Source organism: Dendrobates tinctorius, unplaced genomic scaffold (genome assembly GCF_039654945.1).
Source record: "Dendrobates tinctorius isolate UK_male_01 unplaced genomic scaffold, ASM3965494v1 ptg000070l, whole genome shotgun sequence".
NCBI lineage: Eukaryota > Metazoa > Chordata > Amphibia > Anura > Dendrobatidae > Dendrobates > Dendrobates tinctorius.
The window spans coordinates 87,565,594-87,579,485 of NW_027361738.1; the positions used below are offsets into that span (position 1 = coordinate 87,565,594).

The 13,892-nt window shown below is 43.8% G+C and overlaps 1 protein-coding gene and 1 non-coding gene across 2 annotated transcripts in view; both read left to right on the top strand.

Annotated features, from left to right (window-relative positions):
- GLCCI1 (glucocorticoid induced 1) overlaps positions 1-13,554 on the top strand; it is a 60,298-nt gene extending 46,744 nt beyond the window's left edge. Inside the window, exons 6-8 of the mRNA XM_073582098.1 lie at positions 820-1,021; positions 7,158-7,278; positions 10,211-13,554. Coding sequence (XP_073438199.1) covers positions 820-1,021; positions 7,158-7,278; positions 10,211-10,571 — 684 coding nt within the window. The 3' untranslated portion in view covers positions 10,572-13,554. The remainder of the gene's footprint in view (positions 1-819; positions 1,022-7,157; positions 7,279-10,210) is intronic.
- On the top strand, positions 6,340-6,471 carry LOC141095971 (small nucleolar RNA SNORA54). The gene has a single exon (XR_012233534.1). It is a non-coding gene; the product is annotated as a small nucleolar RNA SNORA54 (small nucleolar RNA).
- Positions 13,555-13,892: the final 338 nt, after the last annotated feature.

Genomic DNA, 13,892 nt, shown 5'->3' on the forward strand with positions numbered 1-13,892 from the left:
ACACGTATTCGTTCCTCACACAGCCGCCTCCAACATTTCTCCCAACTATCCCCTATCCTCTGGAATTCCATGCCTCAACACGTCCGATTATCCACCACCCTTGGATCCTTCAAACGGAACCTGAAAACCCATCTTTTCAGGAAAGCCTATAGCCTGCAAAGACCATTCTGCCGCCTCATCACCACCAGAGCTGCTGCACCCCCGACCTTCTGTCTCTTCCCCACTATCCCGTAGAATGTAAGTCCGCAAGGACAGGGTCCTTTCCCCTCTGTACCAGTCCGTCATTGTAAATTCGTTTACTGTAAACTATATCTATAACTTTGCATGTAACCCCCCTTCTCATGTACAACACCATGGAATTAATGGCGCTATATAAATAATAAATAAAAACGGGCTAGGTTTCGCTTTGTAATGGGGTGACGGCAATGTCATACGGGAGTGTAAATATCCTGAACTAAAGGGCCAGCTCCCTAAGCTTTGTTTGTAGCCAGCAATGACCCCGTACAGTCTGAGGCACGGTAAGCTTTGCCCCCCAGCTTGGCGCGTTTCCATTTGGCCCCGCTGGGCATGGCGGTTCCAGCCCTTGCAGATGGCAGACTTAGGCCCTTGAAATAGTGATTATTCTGCACATTTATTACTTGAGCTTTCATGTTGCGTCCATTTCCAGGATAACATGGTGACAACCAATATGTTTGTATGAGAGATGTCGCCAAACTTTGCAATACTGTGGGTTATTTGTTCTGTTAAAGGGTGTAAATAAGGGGTATGACCCCCCCCCCCCAAAATGTTTATAATCCATGTTCTTTCCATCTTTTTTAGCCTTTGGAAATCCCAGATGGCCGCAGAGCACCATTACCTTCCACCTACCGTAGCAGCAGCACGCGCAGCATCGACACCCAGACTCCATCAGTCCAGGAGCGCAGCAGCAGCCATTCTCCCTGTGTATCCCCTTTGTGTCCCCCCGAGTCGCAGGAAGGCAGTCCATGTTCCACAGATGACTTGCTCTTCGATCGGGATAAAGGTGAGATCGCTGATGACCGCGGGTGGAGGAGTTACTGCTGTGCGGTAGAATGCCACTTTCTTAGCAGATCTTGTGTCTTTTTTTTTTTTTGTCACTTTTATGTTTGCTCCATCTCTGCATCTCACTCACTCCCATCGCTTCCTGTAAAACATCTTCTGGAAATTTCCTGATTGACGGTACTTGGGCTGTAGAACAGATGTTTGTCCTCTTCTCTATTGGTTCCGAATGAGCCAGGTGCAATCACAGGTCACGCACCTCTAGCCTGTCAACACTCAAGAGGTGAAAAAAGAGTAATTCTGTGTCCTGACTGTAAATGAAGCAGTTCTCAGCCCTTTACCAGTGGGAACTCCCAGCACCATCTGTACTAAGTAGATTACATCCATCTACTGTCTTTGTAACCCCTTCCCTGCTCAGGCAGCTTCCAGCTCTGGTGGTGGCACGCTGATATTCGCTCGTGTTTAGTTTCATGGACTTATTTTTGGTTTTGACTTTGTTGCAAAAATGTGCGAAACGGGGACTAATATACAGGGGTGTGTGCCAGTAGTAAATGACAGATGTAATCTGCGGGGGTGGCGGATCTACTTTTGTCGTCTGCGGGGGGAGGCGGATCTACTTTTGTCGTCTGTGGGGGGAGGCGGATCTACTTTTGTCTGCGGGGGGAGGCGGACCTACTTTTGTCGTCTGCGGGGGGAGGCGGATCTACTTTTGTCGTCTGCGGGGGGTGGCGGATCTACTTTTGTCGTCTGCGGGGGGAGGAGGATCTACTTTTGTCGTCTGCGGGGGGAGGCGGATCTACTTTTGTCGTCTGTGGGGGGAGGCGGATCTACTTTTGTCTGCGGGGGGAGGCGGACCTACTTTTGTCGTCTGCGGGGGAGGCGGATCTACTTTTGTCGTCTGCGGGGGGTGGCGGATCTACTTTTGTCGTCTGCGGGGGGAGGAGGATCTACTTTTGTCGTCTGCGGGGGGAGGCGGATCTACTTTTGTCGTCTGTGGGGGGAGGCGGACCTACTTTTGTCGTCTGCGGGGGGAGGCGGACCTACTTTTGTCGTCTGCGGGGGGAGGCGGACCTACTTTTGTCGTCTGCGGGGGGAGGCGGACCTACTTTTGTCGTCTGCGGGGGGAGGCGGACCTACTTTTGTCGTCTGCGGGGGGAGGCGGACCTACTTTTGTCGTCTGCGGGGGGAGGCGGATCTACTTTTGTCGTCTGCGGGGGGAGGCGGATCTACTTTTGTCGTCTGCGGGGGGAGGCGGATCTACTTTTGTCGTCTGCGGGGGGAGGCGGATCTACTTTTGTCGTCTGCGGGGGGAGGCGGATCTACTTTTGTCGTCTGCGGGGGGAGGCGGATCTACTTTTGTCGTCTGCGGGGGGAGGCGGATCTACTTTTGTCGTCTGCGGGGGGAGGCGGATCTACTTTTGTCGTCTGCGGGGGGAGGCGGATCTACTTTTGTCGTCTGCGGGGGGAGGCGGATCTACTTTTGTCGTCTGCGGGGGGAGGCGGATCTACTTTTGTCGTCTGCGGGGGGAGGCGGATCTACTTTTGTCGTCTGCGGGGGGAGGCGGATCTACTTTTGTCGTCTGCGGGGGGAGGCGGATCTACTTTTGTCGTCTGCGGGGGGAGGCGGATCTACTTTTGTCGTCTGCGGGGGGAGGCGGATCTACTTTTGTCGTCTGCGGGGGGAGGCGGATCTACTTTTGTCGTCTGCGGGGGGAGGCGGATCTACTTTTGTCGTCTGCGGGGGGAGGCGGATCTACTTTTGTCGTCTGCGGGGGGAGGCGGATCTACTTTTGTCGTCTGCGGGGGGAGGCGGATCTACTTTTGTCGTCTGCGGGGGGAGGCGGATCTACTTTTGTCGTCTGCGGGGGGAGGCGGACCTACTTTTGTCGTCTGCGGGGGGAGGCGGACCTACTTTTGTCGTCTGCGGGGGGAGGCGGATCTACTTTTGTCGTCTGCGGGGGGAGGCGGATCTACTTTTGTCGTCTGCGGGGGGAGGCGGATCTACTTTTGTCGTCTGCGGGGGGAGGCGGATCTACTTTTGTCGTCTGCGGGGGGAGGCGGATCTACTTTTGTCGTCTGCGGGGGGAGGCGGATCTACTCTTGTCGTCTGCGGGGGGAGGCGGATCTACTCTTGTCGTCTGCGGGGGGAGGCGGATCTACTCTTGTCGTCTGCGGGGGGAGGCGGATCTACTCTTGTCGTCTGCGGGGGGAGGCGGATCTACTCTTGTCGTCTGCGGGGGGAGGCGGATCTACTCTTGTCGTCTGCGGGGGGAGGCGGTCCTACTCTTGTCGTCTGCGGGGGGAGGCGGTCCTACTTTTGTCGTCCGCGGGGGGAGGCGGTCTAATTTCAGAGTTATAAAATTGCAGGTGGGGGTGATGTGTTTTGTAATCTAACAGTCTGTACCCTATTTATTGTGATGTGGTTGTGCTATGCAAGAGAGGAGGGGATGGTGTGGATCAATCAAATGTAGTCCGAAAAGTAAAAGGGCTGCACCTCAAGTGTGAGAGAAGTGCTTGTCTTTCAGAAGTGTTTTGTTTTTTGAACATTGTGTAATGTGGTTTTGATCAGTTGGGGGGGGGGGGGGTCTCTGGATCCCAGCCCCCCCCCCCCCCCCCATGATCTAGAGGATTTCTAAGTGCCTATAATATGTAGCAAAACATCTGCAAGTTAAGTTTAAATCTTAAGGTTTGGAATCATGTGAAATAAGGTCGAAGACTACTGGCAGTCCAAAGTCCTGAATTCTCAGAAGACCACTATTTTGGGGAGTTTTAGCTCCTCAAATGGCTGTAGTCAGGCTTCTGAAAGAAAACTGTTATGTTTTTTATATTTTCAAGCAACTTTTAGGCTATGTGCACACGTTGTGGAATTCCCGTGTAAGTTACTGCGGGAATTCCATTCCACGGGAAAACCGCATTTTAAATAACAGCGACTTTCGCATGGAAAAACTAGCCATTTGCAAGCATAATTAGCTTGCAGAATGCCATCATTTTCCAAGCGATCTGTAGCATCGCTTGGAAAACTGACAGGATGGTCACACTCGTCAAACATAGTGTTTGACTAGTGTGACCAACGTTTTACTATTGAGGCCGCCTATGCGGCATCAGTAGTAAAAAGATCTCATGTTAAAAATAATAAAAAATCATGTTTTTCTCACCTTCTGGCATCCCATGCAGCGTTCCCGATCATTGCAATGGTCCCGGCAGGTCCCGTTCCCAGTGATGCATTGCGACAATGACGTTATCAAAGGTCATTGTCGCAATGCATTACTGGGAACGGGACCTGCCGTGAGCATCGCTGAGGCCTGGGAATGCTGCGAGGGATGCCAGAAGGTGAGAATTTTTTTTTTTTTTTTAACAGGGATATGGTGCCCGGAGGACAGTCTCCTCTCCTCCGGACCGTGGGTACCATCCGCAAATGTTCTGCTTACTTTTCGCATGGTGTGCACAGCTAAATGCAGAAAGTAAGCAGAACAATGGACCCCTATGTGGGCGGAATCGCCGCGATTCCGCAAAATTAGCATGCTGCGTATTTCCACAATGTGATTCTTCCGCGGGAAAATCCGCAGAATTAGCACAGCATTGCGGAATCCCATAGGATTGCATGGGTTGCTGTTTTTTTGTGTTTTCGCGGCAAAATCGCGCATTAAAAATCGCCGCAAAAAAACACTACGTGTCAACACAGCCTTAGGTTACTTTTTACATCTTAATGGTATGTGCACATGTTGCAGATTACTCTGCGGAATTTTCTGCACCAAATCTGCATCTCTTGGCAGAAAACGCAGGTGAAAACGCTTGCTGATTTCCTGCGGATTGTAATGCATTTTTGGTGTGCGGATTTGTTGGATCTGTGAATTTCCAGAGAGATCCGCAAATCTGCGGATTTTTCTGCAGCATGTGCACAGCATTTCTTAATTTCTCATACACTAACAGTGCCTGTGCACTACACTGGATTTAGTTCAAATTGCACGGAAAAAGCTGCGGATCTGCATCAAAATCCACAACGTGTGCACATTGCCTTAGGATGACTGCAGCTCTGAAGTATAATGCAGGAACAGTGACTGCACCAGCAGAATAGTGAGTGCAGCTCTGGAGTATAGTACAGGATGTAACTCAAGATCAGTAATGTATGTACACAGTGACTGCACCAGCAGAATAGTGAGTGCAGCTCTGGGGTATAATACAGGATGTAACTCAGGATCAGTAATGTAATGTATGTACACAGTGACTGCACCAGCAGAATAGTGAGTGCAGCTCTGGGGTATAATACAGGATGTAACTCAGGATCAGTAATGTATGTACACAGTGACTGCACCAGCAGAATAGTGAGTGCAGCTCTGGGGTATAATACAGGATGTAACTCAGGATCAGTAATGTATGTACACAGTGACTGCACCAGCAGAATAGTGAGTGCAGCTCTGGAGTATAATATAGGAGGTAACTCAGGATCAGTAATGTAATGTATGTACACAATGACTGTACCAGCAGAATAGTGAGTGCAGCTCTGGAGTATAATATAGGAGGTAACTCAGGATCAGTAATGTAATGTATGCACACAGTGACTGCACCAGCAGAATAGTGAGTGCAGCTCTGGGGTATAATACAGGATGTAACTCAGGATCACTAATGTATGCACACAGTGACTGCACCAGCAGAATAGTGAGTGCAGCTCTGGAGTATAATACAGGATGTAACTCAGGATCAGTAATGTATGTACACAGTGACTGTACCAGCAGAATAGTGAGTGCAGCTCTCGAGTATAATACAGGATGTAACTCAGGATCAGTAATGTATGCACACAGTGACTGCACCAGCAGAATAGTGAGTGCAGCTCTGGAGTATAATACAGGATGTAACTCAGGATCAGTAATGTAATGTATGTACACAGTGACTGCACCAGCAGAATAGTGAGTGCAGCTCTGGGGTATAATACAGGATGTAACTCAGGATCAGTAATGTAATGTATGTACACAGTGACTGCACCAGCAGAATAGTGAGTGCAGCTCTGGGGTATAATACAGGATGTAACTCAGGATCAGTAATGTAATGTGTGTACACAGCGACTGCACCAGCAGAATAGTGAGTGCAGCTCTGGAGTATAATACAGGATGTAACTCAGGATCAGTAATGTATGTACACAGCGACTGCACCAGCAGAATAGTGAGTGCAGCTCTGGAGTATAATACAGGATGTAACTCAGGATCAGTAATGTATGTACACAGTGACTGCACCAGCAGAACAGTGAGTCCAGCTCTGGGGTATAATAATTTAGGCAGGTTTTTTTTTTTTTTTCGGGTACATTTTTGATTCCATCATTGTCTATTCCTGCACTGTTCGTAATTGGTTTCCAGCTGTATTCTGGTGCCAGTTCCATTCCAGTGCTAGATCATTCCTGGTAGGGGAGTGCATGTGACAGATGTGGAGTTCTGTCACTTTCCCCAGATATCAGGGACATTAGTTTTATTGGTCACTTTGTTTTTTTTTTTCTTTGTTTTTCTGTAACTGATCTACTCCCTAATATAATGCAATGAGCAGCTGCTGCAAAGAGAAGAATGTTTCAGATTTACATATCCTTGTAGGGAGTTTGCAGCTGTATATCAGAAAAGTTGAGAACAGACGTATATTATGCAGGTATATATGTTTGCGTTGTTTCTTTGCCTGCGGATTTAGGCCTTTGGATTTTTCAATGTTTAGAGAAGTCTCACTACCCCGGCGGTCTGTTTCCGGTCCCTGTCCGAGCCGACAGTCACTAAATCCAAAGAAGCCGGACTGTGCAAAGACCGTTGGGGCCAGACAGGCTTCCAAAGCATTAGTGGTGCAGAGTGTAGTGGTTTTTTTTTTTTTTTTTTTTACGCTTGATCGTCTTAAACGGGTTTACTAAAAAAATGTCCACCTTACTAATACGATGTCCTTTGTCTGCATGTGCCGTACTAATCATCGCTCTACACATACTGACTCGTCTGCTTCTGTTTGTTTTTTCCCTCTGCTTTGCATCCAGGGGGTTATAAGACCCTCATTTTTTAAATTAAACAGTATTAGTATATGAAAAAAATAAAATTAGTCTGAATTTGCAAATTACATTTTTTTTCCCTCTCTTCCTGGTGCCCTCCAATCACTGGTAATGTCCCTCTTTAAATTTTCAGACAGTGGGAGTAGCTCACCGCTGCCCAAGTACGCCTCCTCTCCCAAACCCAACAACAGCTACATGTTCAAACGGGAGCCCCCCGAGGGATGCGAGCGGGTCAAGGTCTTTGAGGAAGTGTCGTAAGTAATTGCCTTTTGTCAGCGAGTGGCAGTCCTGTAGAATGGGGCGAATGTCCAACCTCTATAGCAAATAAAACATGGGGGACCAACTAATGACTCTGTATGACAGCGCCACTGCTGGTACTCAGCTGCTGCAAAATGGGCGTAGTAAGGGCTCACTTTCTTTCTTTTTCTTTTCTGGCTCTCCTTTTCTTTTCTGGTTCTCCTTTTTCTTTCTTTTCTGGTTCTCCTTTTTCTTTCATTTCTGGTTCTCCTTTTCTTTCATTTCTGGCTCTCCTTTTTTTTTTCTTTTCTGGTTCTCCCTTTCTTTCTTTTCTGGCTCTCCTTTTTTTTTTCTTTTCTGGTTCTCCCTTTTCTTTCATTTCTGGCTCTCCTTTTTTTTTTCTTTTCTGGTTCTCCCTTTCTTTCTTTTCTGGTTCTCCTTTTTCTTTCTTTTCTGGTTCTCCTTTTTCTTTCTTTTCTGGTTCTCCTTTTTCTTTCTTTTCTGGTTCTCCTTTTTCTTTCTTTTCTGGTTCTCCTTTTTCTTTCTTTTCTGGCTCTCCTTTTTCTTTCTTTTCTGGTTCTCCTTTTTCTTTCTTTTCTGGCTCTCCTTTTTTTTTCTTTTCTGGCTCTCCTTTTTTTTTCTTTTCTGGTTCTCCCTTTCTTTCTTTTCTGGTTCTCCTTTTTTTTTTTTTTTTTTAATAATTTATTTATTAATTTTTCCTTCTCTGTCTGAGGAACTTTGAACAGTACAATGGACTTCCAGGAGAAGTTGAGGTTTGCTCTTCTCCAGTTATGACCTTTATATTGGGCTCCGTTCACATAGTGTTTTTCAGCTATCATTACCTCCATATAAAGCCATGAACCGGTTATCACCCATCCATAATGTGTGCTGCTCCTTAGGGGGTGTGACGGTGAAGAATAGGGCTCTGAACTCGTGCGCTAGAATGGAGCAGTGTCTGTGCCACCACTCCGTTAATTGTCTTTAACGCTGTACAAAAGGCCGATGTGTGGGCACCAGCGATCAGCAGCTCATCGACGATCCTGAGTGATAACTTGTTAAAATGGAAATAAACTCGGCATAATTTCAAAGTCAGATTTATTTATTTTTTTTTTGCATCTTTTGGGACAGTCTATGGTTGTTCTTGTGGGTTTTTTTTTTTGTTTTTTTTTTATTCATGGGCATCACTCAAAAAAACTAAAAAAAAAAAACAAACCTCACCTGGGATTCTATTGGCACCATATGTATGTATATGGGTGGTATGCCTTGCAGTTTTATGTTGGGGGTATATGTCAGGAAAATCTCCCATGGCTATAATTCTCCCTAAAGTCTCAAAAGCTGTGACCTGAGCCTTACTGCTAATTTATTTTTTTATATATTTTGTTTTCATTTAATCATTTCTGCATAGTACGTAAAAAAATACAAATTATTTATATTATGTCTTGATTGTATTTGATTTACTACTTTGTTTTGTTCAGTCCCTCTTTTCTACTCTAGTTTTATTTTATTTTTTTTTTTGCTATTATAGATTGTTGTTCAGATTCAGAGGATAGTATTTTTTTTTATTAACCCCCCAGAGGTATTTTAGTTTGTTTTGCTCCCCTTCTTCCCAGAGCCATAACTTTTTTTTTTTTTTTTTACTTTTCCATCAATATGGCCATGTGAGGGCATGACTTTTTGCGGTACGAGTTGGACTGTTGAACGGCACCATTGGTTTTACCATGTCGTGTTTTAGAAAATGGGGAAAAAAAATTCTAAGTGCGGTGAAATTGCAAAAAACAGTGCAATCCCACACTTGTTTGTTTGGCTTTTTTGCTAGGCTCACTAAATGCTGAAACTGCCCTGCCATTATGATTCTCCAGGTCATTACCAGTTCATAGACACCAAACATGTCTAGGTTCTTTTTTTTTTTTTATCTAAGTGGTGAAAACAAAAATCCAAAGTTTGTTCAAAAATAAAATAAAATTGCGTCTCCATTTTTCGCAATCTCGGGTCAGGTGAGGGCTTATTTTTTAACGTGCCGAGCTGGCATTTTTGATACCGTTTTGGTGCAGATACGATCTTTTGATCACCCTTTATTGCATTTTAATGCAGTGTCGCAGCAACAACAAAAAAAATAGTAATTCTGGCGTTTTGACTTTTTCTTGCTACGCCGTTTAGCGATCAGGTTAGTCCTTTTTTACTGGTAGATTGGGCGATTCTGAGCACGGCGATAATAAATGATTGTCGATAACAAATTGTCTGTTGCTAATGTCCATGTGCCCATGGGATATTGGGCTTAATAGCTGGTGTGAAAATGTCATTTTTTTTTTTTTTTTTTTTTCTTATTAAAAAAAAAAAATCAAAACCCTGAACATTATCAAAAAATGTAACCTGAAAACCTAATTTAAACAGTAAGTTGTTTTCCCTTTTTGATGGTTCTACGGGATAACTAATAGAAATCTATTGATTCGATAAAGGGCCCATTTTTTGGGTTCAGACTCCTCGTAACTTGGTCAGTAAACTATTGATTTATTTACCTATTTCCTATGACTTTTTTTTTTCTTCCCTTTTCTACCTTGTATAGTGACAACTATCACAAATTTGGAAGCTGTTTCCCATTGCCCTCGTCCTCACATCTCATCCACATGAAAGTTCTCTTTTTGTTAATGAGTTTTACCCATTTTTTTTTTTAATGGAAAATAAAATCTGAGTAATAAAGCCGAGCTGGAGACAGTCATGGCCTACCTAGTACCAGGCTGGTTTATTTATTTTTTTTCTATTTCTAGGAGGTTCCCTCTTGGAGCTCAGGCCAGAAGAGGGACCTGAAGGTTTTTCACGTTCCCCCATACCAGTCTTTCCGCAGCTTTATTAATCAGATTTTTTTTTTTTATAGAAGATTGTGACGTTGCATGAAATGTTGTGTCCTCTCTGGAGATGCCACGATGTGCATTAATGGTGTTTCCTCCGCAGGTCTCGTCAGCCGGTCCCTGCGGCTCTCCTTTCATGCCCTGACAAAAACAAAGTTAACTTCATTCCAACAGGATCGGCATTCTGTCCTGTAAAACTACTGGGCTCTTTGCTCATAGCGTCAGACCTAACCCTGAAGACCCTCCCAAATCCCGCTCAGAGCTCGGCTGTGAGCGCTGTGACTGTCGATCACCTCTCATCTCAGGTCTCTTCTTCTTCCCTGACCGACAACGCCACCAGCAAAGTAGACAACACTGAAACCAACGGCCACGCATCCCCGCAAGAGCAGCAGAACGGGGTGGATCGGCTGTCCGACGACCAGTTGTCACCTCCCGCCTCTCCCCACAACCACGTTGTAATCTAAGTCCCTCCCACGCAGAGCCGGCCTCTGTGACCGCTGACTTGAAGCCAGATTTACAACTTTCTGCATGTGGTTTTGGTTAACGCTGTCTGATCAATATTAAGAATTCAGAGTTCAAGAAGGAAAAAAAAACAAAAAACTCCGCTTCGCTTCATTTATATCTGCCAACGTTTATCCTGGATCAGGACAATTTATTTTATTTTTTTTTTTCTGCCCCCACTTTTTTTTTTTTCTTTCTCACTGTTAATCGGCACAAATTTAACCATCTCTACGATTGAGTTCACTGTGGACTATGCATAAATGTTGTCGCGACAGGTAAAACGTCAGCTTTTGTGTTCAGAACCTTTAAATAGGCTTCGTATACCCCTAAAGACATCCTGTATAATTTAATTTATTTTTTTTTTTTTTTTTGTTGTCCTGTAAGGAATGCTTTAATTTTCCAAAAGACTTCAATGTTTTTTTTTGTTTTTTTTTTTGGCAGATGTACATAAAGGGGACAGAGCAGAGATTGTAATTTTCTGCTCTCCCCTCCCATCGCCCCCTAATTCATCGTAACGAGGTGGGTAGTATGTTAGGTGGCAGAAGTATTGCCACGTCCGTTGCACAGTGCCCGTCCTAAGGCTTACTCTTCAGGTACTTCAGCTGAAGTTCGAAAATCTCAGGTAACTCGGAATGTAAACCACATTGGCGATCTCGATTCTTAGAACTTACAAAAATTGTAACTTTTTTTTTTTTTGGCGCTTTTTTTTTTTTTTGTGTGACATTCCCACTTGGAATTGGTTGCAAAAGTGAATGTCCCAGAGATGAATCACCTGGAAGAACCAGCGAGCCTTGGAAAATGGTCTAGTCAATCCTTTCTTGAGACCTCTACTGACCTCCCCCCCACATACCACTACCGTAGTCACAGGGACCGTTGTCCCCTATCCTAAACAGTTTCAAATCCGGGTTCCTTTAACGAACTATCTCCTTTTTCTCTCGATGATTGGCAGTCCCTTTCGAAGGCTAGACCAAAAAGACGGCCATTTTTTTTTTTCTCTTTCCCCTTTTAATCTATTCATTCCAGTGTCCGGTCTTTTGTCCAGGAATGGGTGACAAAATAGCGGTAAATCAGACATCAAACCGTCTTAGTAAAGTAAATCCTGTTGCCTTAAAGGGGTTATTTGGAAATGTAATATTGCATCTCGGATATGATTTGAGCCCTGGGCCCTTATGAACCATTCCTTGGTGTGCTCTACTGGGAACGTTTCAAGTCTTTGGTAGTAGAGGAAACAAGGGCCACTCCTGTGTCCATTGTGTGTTTTTGGTTTTTTTTTTATAATATATCTCCTCTCATCTAGCCCCTTAAAAGCCCTGTTGATCTGTCAGGGGAGGGATAGAGGGGTCTGGTTTCTGGAGGTCACAGAATCAATACGCAATGGTGCCCAGTGATTTAATCGATCAGTGATCGTCTCATGTTTATAGGTTTGTTTTTGTTTTTTTTTTCTTAAGCACTGTTTGAACAGTGGGGGTTCTGGTTCCCGAGACCCCTTAGTGTTTTTCAAAAGTATTGGTTACACTTGAAAAAAATGTAAAAGTTGAGCCAAATAATTGTCCAATTTGATAGAACAGATCCGTTAATCTGTTGCCAACCCACAAACGTACAAAATCCATTCTCAAATCCGCTCCCTCTCAACCTTACAATACTTGGTAAGAGCCATATTTTTGCTCCTCGGAGTGCCCCGGACTGTTTGTCAACTTGGTTTTTTTGGGGGAAAAAAAACTTAATCATTTTTTTAAAAATTTTCTTTAGAAATAAGCGTACAAAGAGGGGAAAAGAAAAATTTTGGAAACTAGCACAAGCAATAGACAGAACTTGCTAATAAAAAAAAAAAGTCTAAAGCCCACCCCAGAGGTGAGATCTATTTTTCTAGCTTTGATCGCTCACTTATGACCTTTTTCCTACAATCAGATCCGATATATATATTTTATTTTTCTCTGTGCTTTCCACACACCCTGTGCATTGCCAATGTTTGTAACACGTGGCCCCGGCGAGCCGCGTCCCCGTACCAAAATGTCTAAAAGTAGTAAGTACTTTTTGTTTTGCACACTTATTATAACTTTATTCCCCCTTTCTTTGATCTTCCTGTACAATCGTTGCCTTTTGTCCTCGGTGATTCCCAGTTGCTGTTTTTTTGAATTATTGTAGTAAAAAAAAAAAAAGAAAAATTAAAAAAAGTCAGTATATTGACCATAGATGGAGAATTGAGATATTTAATTTTTTTTTTCTATTTATATTTTTATACTTGTTTAAGGCTAAGTAGCAGGTGTTTTTTTTTTTTTTTTTTTTTTTTTGCTAAAACCAGTTCCTACACTATTAAGAAGAGAGAATACACTGCAGAAAGAAATGGCACTTATTGCAAATTAATCTCAGGTCTTTAAAAAAAAAAAAAAGTTAAATTGAATGCGTGAACAAGACTGTGGATAAATTTATAATCTGGAATTGCAACTTTTTTTGGCTTTTTTTTTTTTTGTACAGCTTTCTGCGATTCCTAACAGAAAGCATAACGTCTGTTGTACATGATGAATGTCACGCAGAATAACATTGATTTTGTGTGTTATGCACCTCATATGCGAGATTTTACATTTTTCGATTATTTCTTCTTTCACCCCTAATTTTTTTTTTTCTTTTTTGACCTGTGTGTTTAAACCAAGGGTATAAAAGAATAAAAAAAAATCTATCCCAACTTTCAATACATGTCCCGGCTATCCTCGCTCCAGTCTTTCCTAAACTGCAGACTACTTTTTTTTTTTTTATTTGGTAATTATTCATGAGATTTGTACATAGTTGTTCTGTTCTTTTTAGCCGCCGTGCTTTACAGTATTCCAGTTACCACACAACATTGCTTCAGAAATCTAAGGATGTGTGGCTGTCGTTTTGTATTATTTTCAGTATAGAAGTTTTTGTCTTTATTTAAATAAAGTTATTAGTAAAAAGAAAAAAAGCAAATCTGGTGTTCTGTGTCTTTTATATCTCTCTAATAATCTCTTAAAGGGATTATATTGCACGGTGGCCATATTTAGCACCTTGTTCATGCAGCACCTAAATGTAGCACCTGTAGAATCGGGGCTGTGGAGTCGGCAAGCCAAAACTCTGATCCTGACTCCTCAATTTCCATGACTCCACCAAAATGGGCTCCAACTCCACAACTCCGATTCCTGGCAGGGCTGTGGCGTCGGTAAGCCAAACCTCCGACTCCTGAATTTCCATGACACCAACTCCACCAAAATGGGCTCCGACTCCATGACTCCAACTCCACAGCCCTGTGTAGAATTCTACAGTTCCGG